Source organism: Osmerus eperlanus, chromosome 4 (genome assembly GCF_963692335.1).
Source record: "Osmerus eperlanus chromosome 4, fOsmEpe2.1, whole genome shotgun sequence".
Taxonomy (NCBI): domain Eukaryota; kingdom Metazoa; phylum Chordata; class Actinopteri; order Osmeriformes; family Osmeridae; genus Osmerus; species Osmerus eperlanus.
Genome location: NC_085021.1, coordinates 5,090,006 through 5,111,407, shown reverse-complemented (window position 1 = coordinate 5,111,407; position 21,402 = coordinate 5,090,006). Strand labels below are relative to the sequence as shown.

At 41.8% G+C, this 21,402-nt stretch overlaps 1 protein-coding gene across 3 annotated transcripts; it reads right to left on the bottom strand.

The window, feature by feature from the left end:
* Positions 1–1,210: 1,210 nt before the first annotated feature.
* dclre1b (DNA cross-link repair 1B) lies at positions 1,211–19,946 on the bottom strand. 3 transcript variants are annotated; one of them, XM_062458285.1, is made up of 6 exons: positions 19,930–19,946; positions 18,722–18,783; positions 3,734–3,935; positions 3,448–3,613; positions 3,172–3,354; positions 1,211–3,043 (listed from the first exon to the last, which is right to left on the bottom strand). In XM_062458285.1, exons 3-6 carry the CDS (start codon positions 3,923–3,925, stop codon positions 1,869–1,871), a joined length of 1,716 nt encoding a protein of 571 aa, XP_062314269.1. In that variant the 5' UTR covers positions 3,926–3,935; positions 18,722–18,783; positions 19,930–19,946; the 3' UTR covers positions 1,211–1,868. The 3 variants fall into 3 exon arrangements, with proteins under 3 accessions (XP_062314269.1, XP_062314268.1, XP_062314267.1); XM_062458284.1 differs by lacking the exons at positions 18,722–18,783; positions 19,930–19,946 and adding an exon at positions 4,264–4,722; XM_062458283.1 differs by lacking the exons at positions 18,722–18,783; positions 19,930–19,946 and adding an exon at positions 4,075–4,224.
* Positions 19,947–21,402: the final 1,456 nt, after the last annotated feature.

Genomic DNA, 21,402 nt, shown 5'->3' with positions numbered 1-21,402 from the left:
TCTGAATTCAAATAGGGGTATTACTCTGGATCTGGTCCAATTCTCTTGGCATAAAATGGTGGCCTTTGCAGGTAACGTCTATGTGGTCTTGTCAACAAACTAATGGTCTTACATTGGAATATGTTGATCATTCTCTATGTATACAGTATTTTTATACTGTATGTTTATTGATCGAGTCCTGATACATGCTGCCCATGCACTCTCTATGCCCTGTGTTTCTGCTAGTCCTCTTGGCTCTGCTTTGACTGTATGCCTGTGTCAGCTCCTGTATTCCCCCAACATGTAAATACACACACATACCCATACTAGGCTGACTGCTAATCCCTAGCCCTGCCTCCATTCATCTCTCATGCAAAGACTCCTTGTGGTTATGAAGTCAGTCATTCATCCTTTATGTTATACAAGAAATTCCTCTTGGTCCAGCATGTGAATTAAACATCCCCCTGACAACACTGACAACGTCCCCTCTGTGATGATGTCACAAGGCTGGAAATGAATAAGGCTCTTTACGGAGCCAGCTTTTTAGATTTCCCTAAAGACGGACCCCCTCACTGAATGATCCATCGAGACTATAGGATGTATTCCTGCCTGTCTGTCACTCTCTACAGATCATTAGGAATCAGTGTGTTTTGATGCGTATGATAAATACAGTCACACACTGTGCAGTCACAGTGAATCCCATTAATAATGCATGCCAACTGTATTCATTCTTCATTTAGACATGTACAGTTTGTAACTTTTATATATGTACATGGCCTTGTTTCCGTTCTGCAGAACACCTACAATATTCCACCCTTTCCTTCCCTCTCCCGCTCAGAGTGGAAAAGATTGTGTTTGATTAGACCTTGTTGGATGAGGAACAGGGTGATGGGAGACATGGAGGACAGGGGTTTAACCTGGGCAGGCTGGTTGTAGTGACAGACAGGTATACACTGGGATGAGTGAACAGGCTCAAGCTCCAACTGTAAAATATAACTATAATGAAGTGGGTGTGCTATTTATTTTCAATCTTATATTCCTGTTGAATTTTTCATCCATGCTATATACGTTTGTACCTAATCTAGAATTAATGAGGTTCCTTTAACATGTCTTTAAAATTTAAAATGTTTTTTATTTAATATTATTAGTAAGCGACTGCCATCTTCAGGTGGAATTATGCTATTACAAGCAACCCTTTCATTACAAAATCAAGACAAAAATGGGCATCACATTTTACATTTAACATATCTATCAAAAGCTTTACTTCTTAAATACAGTAACAAAGTTACAGATGGGAGGAGCGCACAATCATTTACCAATTCGTTCACAATGAATTGGTGTTTCAATCCTTGCAGCAAACAGTCAGTATTAGGAAGTCAACATATCTGAAGTAAAGAAGTATAAATACTGTTGTGTTCACAGATGAGTGTCTGGTTCACTATTATGATCGTAGGATTAATTATTGATGTACAATTTATGTATATATGGTACACATGCTAGCCCCCAAAAAACACTTGAGGGGTGGGGGGGGAGAGAGAGACTGAAATGGCTAGTGTTCAATTCCAAGTCATTGTAGAAATGTGGGGCTCGTAATTCAATCCTTCAAAAAGGCTCACATAACAAATATCCTCCACTAGTAGAAATGTCGTCTGTCAACTAATGGTTACAGCTTTTCGTTGGCAAACATGTTTTAATCTCTCTATTAAAAACTTGGTGAACCACTGCTGGCCTTCATCAACATTTTCAGAAACTACCGATTATCTTGTTGTGTTGACATTGTTCAACAGCTCAAAGTACAAGAAAGAGGTTTCTATTAGAAGGCAAACACTTAGATAATTGTAAAAAATACATACAAATTTGTTTTAACCCTTCTCGTTATTAGAGCAATCTCAGCAGCAGAGGGTGCCATTTCCTTCCTTGACGACATGGTGTGGTTTCAGGCTGAACTTCTGTACCAGGCTTTTGTCAAGGAGACCACTGCACACAGACAGATCCTCCTCAGAGAATGGTAGCTGCAGCACCAGAGCCTGTTCACACTCAGTCAGGAGCTCAGACTGGGTTCTACTGTTGCAGGGAGAAGCTCTCACTAAGCCATCCCACTTACAGCTGACCTGTAATAGAGACTCACTGTTTTCTAGTTCTTCTGGAAGTCCATGGGGAGGGCTAGGGTCGTCGGACTCACTAATATAGTTCAAGGCAGTGACACTGTCGCAAGGAACATACTGTGGCTGACTCACACCTTTAGGCTTCAAGGAGGTGACGGTGTTCCTTAGTATCTCCTTGGGGGCAAAGTTGCTCTGGGTGAACTGGCTAAACGACACACTTTCCATTATCTCCATCTCATCAGAGACTCTCTGGACAACCTTCAGGCTCCACAGGTCCCCAGCACCCACACTCTCGCTGGTGGGAGAGGCATCGCTTGGGTCCATAATGGTGCAGCTCTCTGCACCCACCTCAGCCTCTTCCACTAGGGAGCCTCTCTCCCAGGCGCAGTCTATCAAGGGGGTTCTGGAGCTCCGGCTGGGGGACTCGAACACCACCCCCCTGGGTGTGGTTCGGCTGTGCCGGCGGGGTTGGTTGGGGAAAGCAGTCACAGCGAACGGGACCTTGGGTTGGGCTGCCATGTAGTTCTGGACAGACTCTGGGACCAAGACCTCATGACGCTTCCTGCGGGGCAGCAGGGCAGAGAAGGATGGGACGCAGCTCCCCACGATGGGAACCACGGAGGTGGGCCGCAATGCCGACACAAAGTCCTCCAGCTCCTGGTAGGAGGAGTGGTCTGAGTAGGGCACTACGTGAACGTCAGGGTGGAAAGAGACCAGGGGCCTGCTGGTGGGCAGGATGGCCAGGGTTGGGTACTCCTGGTTCCACAGGCGCAAGTTGGCTGAGCGGATCTGCGACTGGTCCACGGCTCGGATCCGGCCGGCTCCCGGCTCAGTGGTGAAGACATCGGGCAGCTCTAGGACTTTCAGGGTTTCCAGTCTATCTGGGCTCACCTCCACCCAGGTCTTGAATTCTAAAGCCAGTTCCACCAGTAGGCACTCCTTACCAAGGGTATACATACCTGCAGGGAACACAAAAGTCACAGAAATCATCAGTTGTCTGATGTTTACATCAGAAACACGATGATTTATTTGTTAGTTGCAACTCTGCAGTGCTTATGAAGAGAGTCCACATAGATGAGGCCCTCACCGATGACCAAATTGTGGCTGGGGTGACTGCGGATGATCTCCTTGATCTGCTGGGTAGCTCGTTGTCTGGAAGGCAAGGTGCGTGTGGGGTCGCAATTGGTGTTGTCCAGGTACAGGACATCTATAGTGGTGTTGGTCCTCAGGCATTGCTCACGAAGCATGGACGGAGTGTATCTGAAGTCACCTGGAATTTGCGAAGTTTATTTCTTTAATATGGAAGTTAATTTGAATATTTTTCACATTCATTTATTATCTGTAAACAAATTAAAAAACATGCCAGTGTAGAGGATGGTGCCAAAGTAGCCTTGGAAGAGAAACATGACAGCCCCAGGGCAGTGGTTGGCATCCAACAGGGTGACCGTCAGCTTCTCCTTGCCAATATCATCCAGTGGGAGTAAGTATGGCTCACCCAACTCCAGAGGGTGAATCCATTCCTCTCTCACCTGGAGAGAGGATATACCATTGATAACAAAGTAGCCAGGAGTCCAAAGGATTATGATTTTGATACATTACATTTGGAAAATGTGTCTGCCCTGCTGTATCATGATGATACTTGTTCTCACTTGTAGTTTAAGTTTCAGCAGTGTGGCTGAAACTGGAGAGCAGTATATGGGTCGGTTGCTCCAGGTGGACGTCAGACAGGCGGTGTGGTCACTGTGCATGTGGGAGAGGAAGAAAAGGCGTACGTGCGAACACTTGCGCACTTGCCAGAAGTCCACGGCCAATGGAGTGTGGGGAATGAGTTTCCCGTTCATTTTCAGAGTTCTAGTTTTCAAAAACAACAGCAGGAGAGTGAGAAACAAGCTAGTGAAACAATGGCTTCGTAAATAATGCTATCCATCTTTACTACCATACAGTAACAAGGAAATCAATTTAAACATTATTCAACAGAAATGGGGCTTACTGTCGCAGATAGCTCCCTGCATAGCCTGTATGCAGAAACATACAGATGTTCCTACTGTATTATTAGCCGATAGTGCTAGCTACAGTACTGTATTTGTGCAACCAAACGGTTATTGGGATTGGGAAGCCTTAGCTACTTAACAATTAGCACAAAAGCATGATACACTATAACGTTTTGAGTTGTACTCACCTGTGTAGTGTGGCATTTCATAGCTAGTTAGCTGAATTGGCTGAGTGCTACCTAGCTAGCTAGCTTACTGCTGAGACTCCTGATTTGTAGTTTCCAACGTCATGAGCCACAAGCCGTTTCTTCTCAATGTAAATTATGAATGCATAAGGTAGATATCAATCTAGATGTCATTACAATGCCAGTAAAGGGGGCACTTTTGGTCCTTTAGAACTGTAAACAGGGTTCGAGGTTTTCATGTCGCTGCTCTTTCACAGCCAGCCACCGCCCCGCCCAGATTAGCTGCGCTCCGCTCTTTTTTGTAGAATTGACTTCAACCATTGTCAATGTTATGTGCGCACATATAATCTGTCATATTTGTTAGAATCTCATATTTTATGGTTTAAGACTAGAGTTACCGTAGTTTTTTGAGCAGTTATAATCCTCAAAAGTAGGTCATTTGACGTGCACCGTATAAAAACGGTGACCATGGCCCATACAAGGCTATCATTGCAATTGATGATTTCCAACGCCACTTGGAGGAATACAATTATTGTCTCTGAAAATATGCTCTGCGTGATTGTATTTGGGAAACCCAACATTTAAAAAGGAAGGTTTTTTTTATTTCAGGGCTGCAACCAAAAGTTTTTATTTCAGGGCGAAAACAACCAAAAGTTTGCCCCTTGATCTAATGGAAGAGGGGTAAACTTGACAGTGTATATTAACCAAATATTCTGGAATTGCAGTTATTTTACTATTAAATCAGAGCAAGAATGGTCAAAGTAAAGTTTAATTAAATTGATAACTTGTAACATTGCAACTGAATTAAATCAAGTACAAGGCAAGCATGTTAAAAAAGTAAGGTTCCTGCTCTATTATTGGGTGTGCTTGCCTTCGACAAGAGCGCAACCTTTGTTCTCTCACATATATTTATTATTGTGAGAATGCTGTTAAGCATTCTCACAATTGTTTTCCTGTTTCTCTTTATTATTGTGAGAATGCTGTTGTTTTCCTGTTTTTCTTTATTGTTGGAATGCTGCTTCAGCATTCCAAGTATTGTTCTTTGAATCTTTAATCAACTTATTGTTGGAATGCTGCTTCAGCATTCCAAGTATTGTTCTTTGAATCAACTTATTATTGTTGGAAAAAAATCAGCAGTTTCAGGCCATTCCTGCTATGATTTTTCAGCTTTGTAGCTCTTATGCTTGAATTAATATAAATCAATATTCATAATATTTTTAACATGGTTTTCCAATGGAGTTTACTTTCAAATCCTCTCAAACTTCTTAAAACTTCGTCTACTTCCAAATCCTTCTTCTTCCTCAATCTTTCAGCTAGAGCCACCATTTAAACTTTAAAATGTTGACAAAATATTTTTAAATAATTCAGCTTTTTGATATCTATCAAACTTTTTTCAATATCACTGATTATGTTTCAGGACTTTTTCAAGCCGTTTCTGAGATTTACATGGGTGTTTACACGCTGTTTACATGGGTGTAAACACGCACCAGGAAAGCAAAAGAAACACGTTTTCGAAACTGCAGGTAGAGTCGTATTTCTGACTGCACAGACATATAAAGAATATCTCTGGTTTAGGCAGAGTCTTGGGTCTCGGAAAATATCCTTATTTTTTGGATTGGACGTATAGTTTTGCGTCTAGGTTAACTTGTTTGAGGTGTGGCTGCTAGGTAAATGTTTGTTATTCTCTCTGCCCAGCTCGTTAGCGATCACAGCTGCGCCATCACCGTGGCAACCAAACAGACACGCACCATGAAAGCAGAATTGGGTACACGTTTTCGAAACTGCCATGAGTTGTATTTCTGACCGCACAGTCATTTAAAGGATATCTATGGTTTCGGCAGAGTTTGGTCCGTATTTTTTGGATTGGACGTATAGTTTTGCGTCTAGGTTAACTTGTTTGAGGTGTGGATTCTAGTTACATTTCTGTTATTCTCTCTTATAATCGAGCTAGCGCGATGGCTCTCCATAACTAAAAACGTTTCGACTTCTTTTCCACAATCGACCAAATTGACCAAACAAGGTATGTACATTGAGCTTAAAGTGTACATAATCTAGCTAGATCGTTTTTATTTTAGCAAGTTTCACAGAAATCTGCAAAAATCGAGGCTCAAGACTGTCATAGCTGACCGTCACGAACAGCCAAACCGGAGCTGGGGTAAGTGTTTGCTGCAGCTGGCGTTAATCCTACGAACAAACGCTTCGTAACTGGAAAGTTTTTTACTTTTAATTGACGATATTGAACACAGATGTTAAGTAAATTGTCTTTACTCTAAATATCTTCTCCGTTTTCAATTTGAAGCAGTAAATCTAACACAGTAGGAATTCTCCCAAGACATCCGCTCGCTCTGCTTTGACTAATAAATATGTTCTCAGTCCACCATAGACGAGCTAATTTTCGAGCACTTTCGATACAAGATACAGGCCATGTTAGAGTTGAATAGTGTGGGCAATGTAGAACAGCAGACAGATTTGAAATATGATATTTTGTTATGGCCATTCTAGTGACACTACGACTGTCATCATACAGCGAAACCAGGTCACATAGCTAGCTACGTTTTTCCAGACATAATATTCGTTACCTAGCTACAAACAAATGCTTCGTAACTGAAGAGTATTTACTTTTTATTGGCGATATTGACAACAGAGGTTAAGGAACTTGTCTTTAATCAAAAGATGGTCTCCGTTTTCAATTTGAAGCAGTAGATATGGCTTACTGTTGAAAGTCTCACATTGCATCCTCTCTCTAGCTTAGCTTCGGCTACAGATGGACTACAATCACGATGCATGCATTATTCACGCCTATGGTGTTAATACAGTCTGTAAAAATACCACTTTGACACACTTGCAAGATGATCCGCTAGTTAGATGTAGCATGATCTTATTTAACTACTACCCACTATAGTTCAACTTTTTTTGCAGCAGCATTTTAATCAGTTAGCTCCAGGTCCTCTCAAATACATTTCAGACCTTTTGAAACCTGAGCAAATGACTTTCTACTAAATTTTCGTCCAGCTCCTGCCCCTTTCAAAAATACCTTTCGGGCGCTTTGAAGCTTCAGCTTATAACTTTCTACTAAATTTTCACTATTTTAGCATGGTCAACTATCCCCATTCAGGTTTTCAGCATTCTCACTGCTGTTTCGCAGGAACAGCTTTTTCTAGTTATTGTTTATTTTCGCGCCCCTAAGGCTCAGTCAATATTTGGACTACATAGACGACGTCGATGTCAAAAGGTTCGTCTTGGTCACGATTGCGTTGGTTCTATTGGGATTTATGTTCTGTTGCACGGTTCAGGTTTTAATAAAGTTTTGTGGCAAAAGTGAAGCTAACGGTGGCTAACTTGCTAGCCACTAGTGATGTGTCGTTCGTGAACGATTCGTTCATTTTGAACGAATCCTTCACGAATACTCGGGAGTAACGAGTCCTCTCGGGACTGTTGCATAGGCTCGTCCAAGTAAACATAAATGATTAGTTCATTTCCCGACTCGGTCTTCAGGTACGAGTCTTTGGATCATTTTTCACGTGACCTGCATAGGCTCTGTAGTGGTAGCTAGAGGAAACGAACGATTCGTTCATTTCCCGACTCGGTCTTTCTACGAGTCTTTGGATCATTTTTCACGTGACCTGCATAGGCTCTGTAGTGGTAGCCAGAGCCATAGAAAAAGAGAGTTGCGACACTTCCATATGGAAGCAAATCGTTACCAAAATTCAAATGCAAATGCATTTCCAGAAATGCATTTGCATTTTAAGAATGTGGCTGCATTATTTGACTCATAAATGAAATTAGTAATCAATCATCCTATTTGCATTTTAATTTTCTTCTTCAAGAGTGCTCAATCTTTCACTTAATTAAAATGAAAAAGAAATAGACATTTGAGATTTAATTTTCAAAACATGCCCCAGCAAATAGATACCGAAATTCAATTTGAAATGTAAAATGGCAGAAAATCCCGCTTGATGTTGGAAATGGAAGCAGGGTTTTCAGTGCTTTAGTGGCGATCTCAGGATAGCCTTCATCCGAAACACCGATAGAGTTGTTGTCTCAAACAGGCTTCATTGAGTGGTAACTATCACTTGTCATGTGTCAAGAGGAAGAGACGCGCATGATACCGTTCAATAAAGCCCACAAACTTGCTAAAAAATGAGTAAACACACGTCTTTGCAGAGCTTTTTTGCTCAGGGGAAAAGGCCCACGGAGAAGGAGAGAATCAGGTCATTTTTCAGAATAAAACGTCTTTCAGACTCTGATAATCAATTAAAAGGAAATAATGTTATTAATTCTTTTTTGTGCGGCCCGGTACGAAATGACCCACGGACCGGTACCGGTCCGCGGACCGGTGGGCACCGGTTGGGGAACGCTGCTCTAAAGACCCGGCAATTCAATCAATTTCCCGGCACATTTGCAATGTAATGCAATGTAGATGTGCACACCGCCCCCTACCGAACAAGATGGATAGCTCGGTCAGCAGGGAGCTGAAGAAGAGCGGCTACTGACGTCACTCTGCTGCGCCGCTCAGAATGCTTTTTCGGTCATTTTGCATTTCTGCAAATGCATTTGAATTTGAATTGTGGTCACGATTTTACAGCCACGTTCTTAAAATGAAAATGCATTTCTGGAAATGCATTTGAATTTGAATTGTGGTCACGATTTTGCAGCCAAGTTCTTAAAATGAAAATGCATTTCTGGAAATGCATTTGAATTTTCAAATTTTACATTTCAAATTGAATTTTGGTATCTATTTGCTGGGGCATGTTTTGAAAATTAAATCTCTAAAATTTTTCATTTTAATTAAGTGAAAGATTGAGCACTCTTGAAGAAGAAAATTAAAATGCAAATAGGATGATTTATTACTAATTTCATTTATGAGTCAAATAATGCAGCCACATTCTTAAAATGAATTTGAATTTTGGTAACGATTTGCTTCCATACTTCCATTGACTCCCATTGTTATCGAGGAATGCGGAAGTAAAGCGTGTCACATGCGACCTGTAGTTCCAAACATTGCATTTTCCACCGTTCAACCCCATTCATTTTCAGTGTCTCCGAAGCAAGTTGGCTGGTAAATTGATGAAAATCCTTCATTTTTTCATATTTCTACCACCACATATCAATTGTTATTAGTAGTATTTCATATAGCTAGCTTTAGATAAAGTTTATCGTAAGATTATAGCTTGTTTGATTCGAGACGCAGTTAGAGCTAGACTGTAGGTCTAGCTAGTATCTAACATAAGCAACACTTTTACTGAAGCTAGCTAGAGAGCACGTGTATCATAACCAGAAGTCAGTTGGCTTATAGTCTGTCAAATTAGTTCTAATTAATGGTGTTCGTTGGCATACTAAGTAAGTCTTCTATATATAGCTCTTATTAGCCTAGTTAGTAGAGCTAGCAACAATGAATTGCAGATTAAGGGGTCCGAAGCAAGTTAGCTGGTAAATTCACGAAAATCCTGCATTTTTTCATATTTCGACCACCACATATCAATTGTTATTAGTAGTATTTTATATAGCCAGCTTTAGTTAAAGTTTATCGTAAGCTTGTTAGATTCTAAATGCAGTTGGAGCTAGACTGTAGGTCTACGTAAGCAACACTTTTACTCTAGCTAGCTGTAGGCCTACATGTATCATAGCCAGAAGATCACCACAAACAAAAGGAGTGGAAGAACACTGGACATATTGTACAATAAAATGTTTTATTGAATGCAGTTGGTTGCCTTGTTTATTCTGTTCTATTTACCAAACTCCTTTCTTGTCTTAAATTGAGCAGTTGCTGGTGATAATGGTTAGATTCAACTTGCATCAAGTACTACAAATATAAGTAGTAATGTGGTTGTTAATGTGGTAAATTGTAAGTGGGCTGATGAATAAAAAACGTTTAACAAGTCCCATTTGCTTCAACAGTCGAAGGTTAAACGTTAAGTGGAACAATATAGTCCTCATAAGGCTACTGTTTGGTATGTACAGTATGGTACAGTACAGTTGGTATAGTATGGTAACTAGCATAGCCATTTCTAGCTCTGCTTCACAATATTGCGTTATGTATTATAAGTTCATGTAATACATACATGTTAATAAAGTATCAGACATACATGATACAACACACCAGTACCCAATTGACATTGTGTTAATATACCGAAAATTTCCGTGAATCGAGATGGTGCTGCTGTCTGTCCCGCCGAAAACCATTCAAACAGGTTGACAGCAGTGGGGGTTATGTTGAACTGAACGAATGACTCGAAAAAAGATTCGTTCATTTTACTGAACGAGATTTAAAGAACCGAATCAGTAAAAGGATCCGAACGTCCCATCACTACCGCCCAAGCCCCCACCGCTCGCCCCTCGGCTTGAAGCAATGGCCCCGGTGGATGTAGGTGGTATTGCATTTCTTGTTAGACTTCCGGCTCTTCCGGTCGTTTTTATTCTATTAACTCCAGCCAACATTTACAAAACTATCGCCCCCAATAATTTGTAAATTTGAAACCAATCCGAAATGGGTAAACTACGTAGAGTTAATATTACTAGAGGAAGCAACTTTTGTCTTCCAAGATGGCGTCCCCATTCATTTCTATGAAAAGTGCTCAGTGGCGCAGTGAGGCAAGCGAGAGCACGAAACTGGACCACGCCATCTTTCCATTTCCGACTCTTCCGGTCTAGCTTTAAACATTGGCTCCCCCCCCCCACCCCGTTGAAATGAACGAATGACTTGAAAAAAAGATTCGTTCATTTTACTGAACGAGATTCAAAGAACCGAATCAGTAAAATGATCCGAACTTCCCATCACTACTAGCCACAGTCACTGACGTCACTAACGTCACGAAATATCGCGTGACTACCTCTAGCAGAACATTAGTTTAGCAACTCGTTAACTTCTGGGAGATAGCTAGGCTAACTGCTTTACTGCAAGGGTGCTGCAGAAACGCCACAAGCAAAGAGGCCAGGGTGATAACTATTTACTCATTTTACTTTGATGTGAAACACAATTGTGAAATGTAATGTACAATATTAGATGATATTATTAAGGAAGTAGGACCACATCTACTTTTGGAAACGGTAGTCTACTATTTCACTGAAGCATTAGCATGACATTAGCCTCTGTTTCCCGGGCAACACATACTACAGTGGTCTATGATGCATCTGCAGGGCTCTCAAGTGTCACGCATTGAGCGTGACAGTCACTCATTTCGGTCTTTTGTCACGCACTCCCGCCACACATTGTATTTATCACGCAGAAAAACGATTTATTATATATTTAATATGCCGCAGCGCCCAACCGAAACTTCTCTGACCGCGCCGCTCTCACTATGTAACCGGCAGGAATCAAGCGCGTCTCCCCTGGAGTTCTTAGTCGAGCCTGTATTGTACTTTATAGTACTTCTAATAAATAATGGACCAGAGACCAAGGTATAAGGTTGACCATTTACTTGGCATAACTTCAAGTCTGAACGCTTGCGCATGTGCACTCATTACATGGCAAAACCTGCTCACTACATCTCCCCCTTTTAAACTGATACTTTCAGGATCTTTACATAAAACTTAAATCATATGTTGCCAAAGCCTAATGTTGATTTTACCAACAAGGCAGGGGATAGCTGGCACCTTTAACATCTATAAACATGAGCATAGGTGAACTAGTTAATTCACAACACATATCTAGACATCCATTCCACATCTCATTTTCCTTGTCTTTTTTTTTTTTTTTCATATGAACACAGTACATAACCTAACAGAGAGGTAGGGTGGACTGCCTGATCCTCTCTTTTGTGGTATGGAGGTTATTCTGCTCCATGAATACTCACAACACTAAACTATAAATTCAGTCTTTCCACAGGCTTGACTTCTCTGCCAACCCTGGTGTGGAGGCCCGAGTGTGGCTGGTTTCCAGACGGTGAAGGCACCACTCTCAAATGTGAACGGTTTCTTCGGAGACTGCCTGTTGAGGTTTGGATCACGTATGAACGTGGTGTCCCTGCTGAGCCAGAGACGACTCCTGTGTGTGGTACATTCCGTATCCAAACTCTCTGACCTGGCTGGAGTGGTGGCGTCTCCCGTGCTCTGTGTCGTCTGTTGTATCCTTCAGCCTGTTATCCTTAAGCTCCTGGTCTTTCAACTCAAAAGCTCTCATGTCTGGCCATGCTGGTTTGAGAGTGCTTGGACAGACTGGAAGGGGTGTTTGGATGTTGCGGCCCATCAGGAGCTGCGCTGGTGATACTCCATGGGCAAGAGGAGTTGCTCTGTACGCCATAAGCACTTTGTGAGGGTCCTCACTCTTCTGCAACAGGGATTTCACAGTCTTTACTGCACCTTCAGCTTCCCCATTGCTTTGCGGGTAACGGGGGCTACTGGTTACATGTTGAAAGTTGTAATCCATAGCAAACTCTGCGGCAGCAAACTGCGGTCCGTTGTCTGTGACGAGTGTATCTGGCACCCCATGGCGGCTAAAGATGGCTTTTATTTTCTTAATCACAGCTGTTGCTGAAGTGCTTGTGAGATTGGCAACCTCAATGTAACGTGAGTAGTAATCAACGACTACTAAATACTGACCCTTCTTCCACTCAAACAAGTCAGCTGCTAGCCGTTCCCATGGGCGTGATGGCAAGGGTGTGGTCATCACAGGTTCTGTGGCATTTTGACTATTTGGCACAAATTTCACACTGACGTACCTTCTCTCTGATTTGATTTGTCAGCCCAGGCCACCACACTGCTTCATGGGCCCTGGCCATGCATTTCACCATGCCTTGGTGCCTTGTGAAGATTCACCATGCCTGGTGAATCTTGTCCAAGATGTCCTGTTGCATGCTTGCTGGAATCAGTAGTCTCCTTCCTTTCATCAACAGGCCATCCACCTCAGGTCATTTCTGTATTGCCAAAAGTGCTTCAACTGTGGCGCAGAACTGTTTCTTTCCCACCCTGTATGGATCAGGGAGGACAGCTGCTTACACACAAGATCTTCTTCTTGTGCTCTTCTTATTTGTAGCAATTTCTCAGGTGTGGCTGGGAGTTGCCGAATGACCTCATTGATGTGAGCTGTCACGTCATTCTGGAGCGCAAGGTCTTCCTCTGTTGCCGTACACAGGAGTGGAGCTCTTGATAGAGCGTCAGCTGTGATAAGATTTTTCCCTGGCACATGTACTATCGAGTAGGAAAAACGCAGAAGTCTCAATCTGAAGCGCATAATACGAGGCGGGACGTCATCCAGCGGCCTTGAGCTTAGAAGACTGATTAATGGTTTGTGGTCGGTTCGCATCTCAAAGTGTAGGCCCAGGAGGTAGGTCTGAAATCTTTCGCAAGCCCAGGTGACAGCAAGGGCCTCCTTTTCGATTTGGGCATATCTGCGCTCTGTCTCAGTCATGCTGCGAGATATGAAAGCCACTGGCCTCCAGTCTCTTGATTCTTGAAGCTGAGACAAGACCCCTTCTAATCCATAAGAGGATGCATCTGCTGAAACCCTGGTCTGTTTCTCTGGACTGTACTGGGCAAGGACAGTAGATGAGCTGAGCTCCCTTTTCACCTTTTCAAAGGCACACTGCTGCGCTGCTCCCCACATCCACATGTTGTCAGCTTTCAGGAGGTCTCTGATTGGCCCTGTGAGCTCTGCCAGGTTAGGAGAGAATTTTCCCACATAGTTGACCATCCCCATGAAGCGTTTTATGTCGGCCACGTCTTTGGGTGGCGGCATCTCTCTAATCGCCCTGATCTTCTCGGGATCTGCTCGTATGCCCTCTGAACTGACAATGTGTCCGAGAAATTTGACCTGCTTCACTGCGAACTGACATTTGTCATTCAGAGTTAGGCCTCGCTGCTGCAGCCTTTGCAATACTTGATGCACTCTGTCATCATGCTCTCTGGGCGTAGCACCGAACACCAGGATGTCATCTGCATGACACAAAGTTCCCTCCAGGCCGTCAAGCATCTGTGTCAGTCGCTTCTGAAAGTGTTCTGGTGCGGACGATATTCCAAAGGGAAGCCGATTAAAACAATAACGACCTATCGGTGTGATGAAGGTGGTGAGTGGAGCTGAGTCTTTGTGTAAAGGCACCTGCCAAAAACCCGCAGTGGCATCCAGTTTGGAAAAAATCCTAGCTCCAGTTAGCTTAGCTAGCGTCTCGTCGACAGCTGGAAGAATATGTCGCTCCCTGCAAACATTTTCGTTCAGGCGGGTTAGGTCGACACATATTCTAATTTTTCCATTAGGTTTTGGTACTATAACCATTCCAGCGCACCACTCTGTAGCTTCCTCTATGGGAGAAATAACACCCATTTCCTCCATCCTTTTGAACTCTTCTTGAACTTTTCCCCTTAAGGGCAATGGTACACGGCGTGGCACAGAGAGGGCAAAGGGAGTGGCATTTTCTTTTAATTTAATTTTGTATTCTCCCTCTAGCTTACCTAAGCCACTGAAAACTCTAGGATATTGTTCTTTGTAGCTTACTTCAGCTGTTGTGATGGCTTGCACTGGACTGAGCAGGCAGAGGTCCTGTATCGCTGGTAAGCCAAGCAAAGGTGTCACTAAGCCTGGCACAACATACACCTGCTGCTTCGCTACAGTTCCATTGTGGCTAATATCCGCAGTAAAATGTCCCTTCACCTCTATGGGAATGTTACTTGGTCCACACAGTCTTTTTGTTGTCGGTAACAGCTTTCCATGTCGCCTTTGCGAGTACAAATGTGCCGGGATAGCTGTCACTGCAGCGCCCGTGTCCAACTTGAACATCATCTGCTGACCATTCACTGTGACCGACTTCTGCCAGAATGTGCTGGATTTCGTACATTTCATTGTGCCCAGGAACAATCAAATCAAATTTCAAATCAAATGTATTTGTATAGCCCTTTTTACACGCAAGCATGTCACAGAGGGCACACAATGTCTCTACACGTTCCTCAAAGTCACTTTCCTTGATTTCCTCCACTCTCATTTTAGTTTTGCAGACTGCTGCGAAATGTCCCATTTTCTTACATTTCTTGCACTCAGCAGTGCGTGCGGGACATGCAGTCAGTGTATTTTCATGTGTTTTTCCACATCTGCCACATCCATTTGCATTTGCAAAAGTTTGCACTGTTCTGTCCTTTGGTTTAAAACCACTTTTTACATGTGGAGAGTATTTCTGTTTGAACTTGAATCGAACTGCATCCATGTTTGCATCCGTGCTATCCATGCTACTCTGTCTTAATGCAGGCTGTTGCTTTTTTATTTCGTCACTTTGACGGATTTTTGTGATAGCTTTCACGAGAGTCAACTCAGAATCTAGCTGTAACGTCTCTGAAAGTCTATGGTCTCTGATGCCTACGACAAGGCGGTCTCTGATCATCTCATCTCTGAGAATTCCATACTGACAATGCTTAGTCAGTTTATGCACAGCAGTAATAAACGCTTCGACCGTCTCACCAGTCTCCTGACAACGTTTGTTGAATTTAGCTCTTTCGTAGATTACATTATGCTTGCATATGAAATGCTTATCAAAAGCTTGCTTTACTTTGTTGTACTTTTTCTTGTCCTCTTCCAACAGTGCTAACGTGTTCAAAACATCATCCGCCATGTGCCCCATGGTGTAAACTAGCGAGTTAACTTGATACTCTTCACTCTTTGCATCGAGTCCTGCCGCTATGCGGAATCTTTCAAAACGTCGGATCCAATTAGGCCAACTACCAAAGTCTCAAGTCAAAAGCTTCGGGCGGACTTATTGAAAAAAGAGAATCCATTTTGGTTTACCTTAACGATCCCCTCAATCGTACCAACGTAGCTGCACGTTAGCGTTATCTTTGCTAGCTCACTAGGCAAATTCAAGTTCTTCTTTTGTAGTCAAACTGCACGGAACATTCCGGTCACTTGTGTTGAATAGTTGCATTCATCTCAGAGGCGAGGACGACGACTTCTGACACCATGTATTGTACTTTATAGTACTTCTAATAAAGGATGGACCAGAGACCAAGGTATAAGGTTGACCGTTTACTTGGCATAACTTCAAGTCTGAACGCTTGCGCATGTGCACTCATTACATAGCAAAACCTGCTCACTACAGAGCCTGCCACTTATCAGCAAAAAAAGAAAAAGAAAGAAAGCATATCCTGGAAAGTTTTGTTCACTCACAGAGCAAACCACCTGAGCTCGAGCATCACTTTGAGCACAGAGTATCATGATCTCCTGTTTTAATGTTACAACTAATTCAAAACTTGTTTGACACAAACAATGACAACTTGACTGCTGTTAGACAATGTTTCCCAGATAATGCTCAGAACAAGTAGTTTAGGCTATATGGACTAGGTCATATTTTCGTTATCACACGGTGACTGACATATTGTCACATTATAAACATCTCTCTCCAAATAGGCTTAATAATGTTATTAGCACTAAATTAATGTAAGTTTATTGCATAGTCGATATAGGTCACTTTTAAAATCATAATTATATCCTGGCCATGGATGCATTAATCATTGCTGTCTTTCAAATATGTCAGTTAAGAAGCAATTATTTTTGAGAGAATATAGAGATAGAGAATATATAGAGAATGTCACTCTTGCCTATCTTCAAAACTTGAGAGCCCTGCATCTGTTTTCAATCGTTAAAATAAACATTCCTCACAAATACATTTTCGTTGTAGGATTTATTATGACATTACATTACAAGTAAACGATTTGTTGGTGAAATTATCATTACCTGTGGTTTCAAACCAGTGTTGCTCACTGCAACGCTGTAGCCTACGCGACACACTACAAAAACATCTAACGTTAGCTAGTACACAGCTGTTTAGGAAGTCAAACGGCAACAGAACATGTTCGGCACTCCCCTTACTTATCAAAAGTCTTTCAATAGGTGAAACTATCTGACTACTAACCTGAACTTCATTGCCACAGCCTAAACTTTGTCAATCTGTTCATGAAAATAATTAATTTCAGCCTAAACAGTACAACGGAACGTTAAATCGAATTCAACCAACGCAATCGCTACCACGACGAACACAGCAGTACTGTAGCTACTGTAGTAGTAGAATTTACCGGGGCAGCTTCTCCACACAGGGCTATATCGCATTTTGCGTTGTTACTGACAATGATCGCTACCAGTGAGCTTTTTATGAATGAGCGATTTTCCAATAAATAAATGTCAAGCTTATTTACGTTTTTGGGGGCATATTTTCAGTTAGCAGATGGTACTGTTTGAATCGCGATTCCATCTTCTACTGCCGGTAACGTCGTAGAATAATCTTCAAAGGGGGTTCTTTATTAATGAATGAATGCAATATGAGTAGGCTAAATGCCTGAAAATATCACGAGAAGGGAAAATTTAAAAGGACGTTTAAATCATAGAGATTAGGTCATTTTTTTACACCGGTCTGCCAAATTTATTCGTTTTGATTCAGCTATGAGGCTGCCTCTTGCAGGGGAAATGAGAAGACATCTATTTCATTGTACACTTCACTCGTATTTTGAGTTGTAAATGAGCAGTAAAAAAATATGCTTTTAAATCTATGTAATCTTTATAAATAATAAGTATGTATTTTTATATAAAATATACAGAAATATCAGTTGTAAAAATGTCATTAAAAAACGGACCCCTGTGCAACCGACGCAAGCAAGCACACCCTACAATTTCCCCAGAAATTGTACCCTCTCTAGTTGTATATTGTAGAGAGAAATTGAAGCAAGCAAGCAGAATAAAGAACAACGCTCCTAATTGTCTTTTATACCCAACAATTTTCTGTAAGAACAACCAATCAGACCACATATTGACCCCAATATATGAATACTAATGCAACACTACATCACACAATAAGGTGTGAAAACCATCATGCTTCAAGATCAACTTTATCCAGCAACTTCAGTCTTTAGCATATCAGAGGTGGGGGCAGAGTGTCTCCAAACCTACTAAGAGTAACTAGGGGGTCAGAGCGGTTAGGGAATCAGGCTATTAATCAGAAGGTTGCCGGTTCTATTCCCGGCCGTGCCAAATGAAGTTGTGTCCTTGGGTAAGGCACTTCGCCCTACTTGCTTTGGGGGAATGTCCCTGTACTTACTGTAAGTTGCTCTGGATAAGAGTGTCTGCTAAATGACTAAATGTAACTAAACACAATTTAAACCCACATTGTTAATACTTACACACAAACTCACTTAATCGTGACTAAATTCACTTAAAAGTTGCAGCCCTGAAAAAAAACAAAAAAATCCCCACCCACAACTTTGACTAGAAAGCCTTATTTGAAAATATGATAGGGTGATCAAAGGCAGAAATTCAGTTACTGGGTTACACTCTTGGTTTTACTTTAAGCAATTATATTTTGCTTGTATGACACAAAACAAGCATCCTCCTGAACAGGCCTTCCCCCTGAATTTTCCTATATAAAAAATCCCCTAGGTGGCAGTAGGAGCAAAGCAAAACACACTGAAGATGCTGTGAATTGAGCTGTTTCCTGGCAACGGTGCCAGAGCTCCCTTCCCCCACCTCTCACAAGCACAGCTGATTTAAGGTTTATACCTGGGGATGCTGTGCAGCAGACACACCCACTTTATATCACACAGCTGGGAACCGACCCTCCACTCCTGCCAAGAAGGAAATAAATTAAGAAATAATTTAAATATAAGAAACTCCCCTAGAGATGAACCTGCCAATATAAACTGTTGATGTGATTAATCATGTTGATCCAATGATGAGGGAGGCTTTAGAGAAAGATCCCCATGTGTGATTATTGGAATAAGGCAGCAGAAATCAGTCCCATTTATATGCGTACATCTCAGGGGAGGGCTTTCTGAGAAGAATTATACTAATCTTTAATAAAAAAGAGAGACAGCTTGCCAAAAGTAAGTAGAAAGTTATCTTTCTTGTTTACATTCCAACACACATGTTTTAGGGTTAGGCGTAATCTACATGCCAGTCATTACAATCGAAATCTTTTTTTTGTGAGAAAATCAAAAAGCAACATGCAAAATTACAGTTCACCTTAAGATCAAATTTGTGGAGCCCAACACAGGATGAGTTGTGGTCTATTTGTTAGACAAAGGCAATGATGACATCCTGGCCAGATGTCTAATGTGTCAAGATTACAGATATGGCTGTCACACTCCGTGATAACTTTAATCTACCTCATTGTTGCTGTGACATCTCCAACATTCTTTGGCATATAGTCTTTCCCTGACTATTAAAAACTCTCACTCTTGCTACGTTAAACATTCCCTTTTTGTTATGTGTAATGAACAAGGTGAAAATATTTTATAGTGAAATAGTTGATTATTGATCTGCGACAAAGGGGGAGACTTTGGCCAACAGATTGCTCTCAGATGTGTATGAATGGAACCTTAAGTTCCACAACACTTTCAAGACCCACACAGGGTCTCCAAGGCATTCTTGACATTGGCATTTTATCAGCCCCCATGAATGGAACAGTAATGTGAAATATCTCTGTTGCCACCATACATCTGAGTCAACACATTTGTTCTGTCAGGAGCTATGTGGTTCCCCCCCCCCCCCCCCCCCCCCGCCAATATAAGGCCCCCGTCATACACACTTCGGTGTTGCAGCAGGGTATTTATGAAAGTGCTGAATTAACCAGAGAGATGCCTTAGCCTTGCCTTTCCCACCCAAACTCAGCCTTCACTCAGCCCTTGCAGGCAGACAGGCAGGCACACATCATAAACACTACATCATTCAAGGAAATTATACTGCTGGCATACTCACCCCTTACTCACACAGACACACACACACACACACTCTATGAGACAGCAGGGTGTCTGAGCTCCTTCGATTGGACATGCAGAGAGTATTGACACCACAGGCACTACTCTTCTTGCTCTGCATCAGGTGGACAGTACTGGAGAACACCATCAAAGTAGCACAGTGAGTCAGAAACGGATGAGCAGATATTTAGTTCTGCTGCAGGGCATTGGGTGTTGTACACCCAATGCCAGTTCATTAAACCTAGGCTTTAAAGGGCTGTGTGTGGAGCTCCTGTGGACTGGCAAGGGGTGTAGTTTAGGAATGCATACTACATTCAGAGCATCTGGTGATCCAAGATGGCGCAGATGATGGCAGCCTCGGCAAGTTGGTGCGTCCTGTTTTCTCTTGTTTTGTCTGTAAATTAACCTCTGAAATCCCCAAGATCCTAATTAACTGTCTGGTTGGAAACACAGACACAGTCAAGTGAAATAAACATTTCAAGTTTACTAGCTACAGTACATGCTTTCTTGTGCTATATGGTCTAACAAAGTCTCACAATGATTTGAATGATAGCAACTAAGGTGCATTAACTTATTCTCTCTAATGAAAGTACTGTCAACTACTAGCAATATTATGCCTCTGATAGCTACCCTGAGTCTCATGTCCTAAATAATTGTTGAGGTGGAAGGGTTGACGTTATATGGGGGATTTCTTTTAAATTCAAGCAATGTGAGAACTATTGCCTTTTGATGTGCTGCAATTGTGCAGTTTTGTGTGACTGGGCAATTAATTTGCAGATAATGAATTTGACGTATTTGTAACCTTGTTTTTCTACACTGAGTTTCTAGTACCTGTAATTCATAGCAGATAGAGATTTCAATTTGACAATCTATGTTAAACTCGGTAGTTGCATTACCCAAGATTTGGGAATGATAAACCTTAGAACCTCATTCACTCTTCAGATTACCACTTATGTTAACCACTCATCATCACTTAATCATTTATACTTTTAGCTCTGACTTGACAAGGTCAGTGTCAAATCTGCCAATCAAGGGCAGACAACTATCAGTACACTGAAAACAAGATCTGTTATCAACAAAAGGTTTTGAATGCAAGGTCACAGGGACATAAGAACACAGAATGTATATCTTCTATAAATCAAGATAATTTATTTGAAGGAAATTATATATAATGCTTCTTTTCGTATAGGATTAAAGGGCTTAAAAGAACACACTTTTTCCATCCATCCAGGTACAGTGAATTCCCAGTTTGATTCATGCGAAAGGAAAACTAGATAAAAATAAAAGGTATATTGAATAATTGATATTGCAGGGTAAAAAAAAAACCTTAATGGGTTAGGAAGGGAGTGTGCACAATAGGCAATTATTTTGGGTATTGAAGTGCTTGAAAATATACTTTACCTACTCATGGTTAGGTAAAGTGCCAACACGTTCATGTGTAACATAGGTACAGCATGGAGGAACCTGAGGAACATAGGAATACCG